Source organism: Pteropus alecto, unplaced genomic scaffold (genome assembly GCF_000325575.1).
Source record: "Pteropus alecto unplaced genomic scaffold, ASM32557v1 scaffold326, whole genome shotgun sequence".
Taxonomy (NCBI): domain Eukaryota; kingdom Metazoa; phylum Chordata; class Mammalia; order Chiroptera; family Pteropodidae; genus Pteropus; species Pteropus alecto.
The window spans coordinates 1,132,453-1,134,854 of record NW_006438873.1 but is presented as its reverse complement, the minus strand read 5'-3'; the positions used below and the strand labels follow the sequence as shown (position 1 = coordinate 1,134,854).

The 2,402-nt window shown below is 58.5% G+C and overlaps 1 protein-coding gene across 9 annotated transcripts in view; it reads left to right on the top strand.

Moving 5' to 3' along the window:
* Positions 1 to 2,402, top strand: part of U2AF2 (U2 small nuclear RNA auxiliary factor 2) — a 15,705-nt gene that overhangs the window by 9,677 nt on the left and 3,626 nt on the right. For 4 of the 9 annotated variants that reach the window (XM_025049614.1, XM_015592539.1, XM_025049617.1 and 1 more), the window contains 3 exons: positions 1,738 to 1,841; positions 1,916 to 2,038; positions 2,306 to 2,401. In XM_025049614.1, the coding sequence (XP_024905382.1) occupies positions 1,738 to 1,841; positions 1,916 to 2,038; positions 2,306 to 2,401 (323 nt within the window). The remainder of the gene's footprint in view (positions 1 to 1,737; positions 1,842 to 1,915; positions 2,039 to 2,305; position 2,402) is intronic. The other 5 variants (XM_006915933.1, XM_025049616.1, XM_015592541.1 and 2 more) reach the window with 3 other exon arrangements.

Below are 2,402 nucleotides of genomic sequence, written 5' to 3'. Positions count from 1 at the left end.
AGGTGGCATTGCAGGCACAAGAAAAGATTGATGTGTTGTGGGGGGTCCAGGGTGGCCTTCAGAGGGCAGGTGGGAGAAGACAGACATATGAAGCAGTGGGGAGCCATTGCTGGCCTGTTTGAGGGCTTCTCTGTGTGTCAGCTGTGTCAGATGTTGTCAGTGTCTTGAGTTTGGGCGCTGAGATCAATCCGGGTTCCTAGTTGGCATCGTTCTCTTCTGGCTGTGGGACCTTACAAGATCATCTTCCTCCTTGCTTCTGGACTGAGTGGCCACAAAGGCCCTACGGTGACTGCAGCACTGACTGTGCTCCCTAGGGCTGGTCTGCAGAGCCTACCCTCAGGCCTGTGTGACATATACACTTTGCGTGAACTGTTATCATCCCCATGCCCTCAGGTTGGTGCCAGTGTTCTTCCCACGAGGGGCACAGGGAGCCTCACTTGGTGCTTGCCCCAGATCTGAACACAGGGTGCTTGACTTTGGGTGGTCCTCAGGGCTGCTGCTTCCTTGAGGTGCGTGGCACCGTGTGGGCAACAGCCTGGGCCCAAAAGCGGGATTCACCCAGCTCTTCTCACCTGCTCGGGTGATTGGACCGCTGTCTGTGTTCTCGTCTGCTTTCGGGCAGGTGATGGCCCTTAGCACAAAGCCCTTAGTTTGCTGTGTAGTTGGGTGAGTGGACCAGGGAAGGCCCTTCTTTCTGCCTCTGTGATCTCATGCTAGCACTGCCTCTCGGTGCCTCAGTTTACCCCTGTTGTGCTGCAGGCAGGGTTTTGGAGAACACTGAGGTCATGGATTGGGTGAGTTTGACCTGGGTGCCCGGCCTGTGGGGACTTCTCGGTCCAAGGACCCTGCTCCCAGATGCTTCTGCTCCAGCTTGGGAAGGCAGGTCTCATGGTCCTGAGGGGCTCAGTTCTGGTGGTCTTGGCATTGGGTTGGTCCTGTACTTCTCCAGGGAGATGGGAGCATGGGCCTGGGGGGTCTGGGTGGGTGGCGGGAGGGGAGCACACTCCCAGGGGCATGATGGCTCATTCCCCACCTGTGTCACTTTTCCTAGGTCAGGAGGAAAGTGGGTCTGGCCTTGGGTCTCTGGGAATGGCATGCCTATGTGCAAAGAAACCTGCAGGGCTGGGGTGGAACTGTTTGGCAGGCATGTGTCTGAGTCCAGAATGAGAGCAGGGTTGGAGGTGGACACACAGTGGTTGCTAAACCCACTTAGCTAAACACACTCAGCCGCGTGACCCTGCTGTGTCAGCCCCACTGGGTGCTGGGCATGTCCCAGCCCTCAGGGATATAGCAGAGCCCTTTGAAAGACATCATCCATGCCTGAGTCCGAGAGTGGCTGGATTTTGTGTGGCTGTGCCAAGCACAGGGAGGACAGGCCAAGAGCCTCTCCTCCCCGGAGACCTGATGTAAGCCCTGGTGACCAGGAAAGGCTCCGAGCTGAGACTTGGAGGCTGAAGAGAGAGGGTTGTGTGTTCTTGAGATCCCTCACCAATAGGGTGAGGTTACCTTAACGCAGGTGGCAGGTTTGGGTGTGAACTTGGATCCTTGTGGTCCCAGGGTGGGATTGTTGCTGCTTTGCCACGTTGGCATCTGTCACAGTTGTTCTGAGGAACGGTGGCAGCTGGGCAGGTTTGGGAGACACGGTGTTTTCTCTGCCAGCCGTCACCGGGCCGGGAGGAAGGCAGGCCTCCCTGCAGACCCCCAGGGTTCCGGTGACGGTTTGGCTGGGCACCAAAGTCCGTTCCTTCCTCCTTCCCTCAGGAGTTGTGTCCACAGTGGTCCCAGACTCCGCCCACAAGCTGTTCATTGGGGGCCTTCCCAACTACCTGAACGATGACCAGGTAGGTCTCTCACTACCCACCCCACCCCACCTTTGCCCAAACCAATCCTAGTGGCGTCATGATCTCCTTGGCAGGTGAAAGAGCTGCTGACATCATTCGGGCCTCTCAAGGCCTTCAACCTGGTTAAGGACAGCGCGACTGGGCTCTCCAAGGGCTACGCCTTCTGTGAGTACGTGGACATCAACGTCACGGATCAGGTGAGCCCCAGGCCCATGGCGCGGTTGTGTCTGCCATTGCCTTTACCCTGCTCTGTGTCCACCCGGAGGTCTCCCCTTGGAGTTGGGGAGGAGGCAGCCAGCAGTGGCAGGGCCTGCCTGGGGCTTCCCAAGCTCTTGGCCCCTTGCCTTCCCTTCTTTCCCTTCCAGTGCCCAGCTCTGGGATGCTAGGGTTCAGGGGTGGCGTCGGGCTCCTGGTCCCTGACCCACACCTCTTCCCTACATTCCCCCATCGTCCCTCCAACGTAGGCTATTGCGGGGCTGAATGGGATGCAGCTGGGTGACAAGAAACTGCTGGTCCAGAGGGCGAGTGTGGGAGCCAAGAATGCCACGCTGGTGAGCCCCC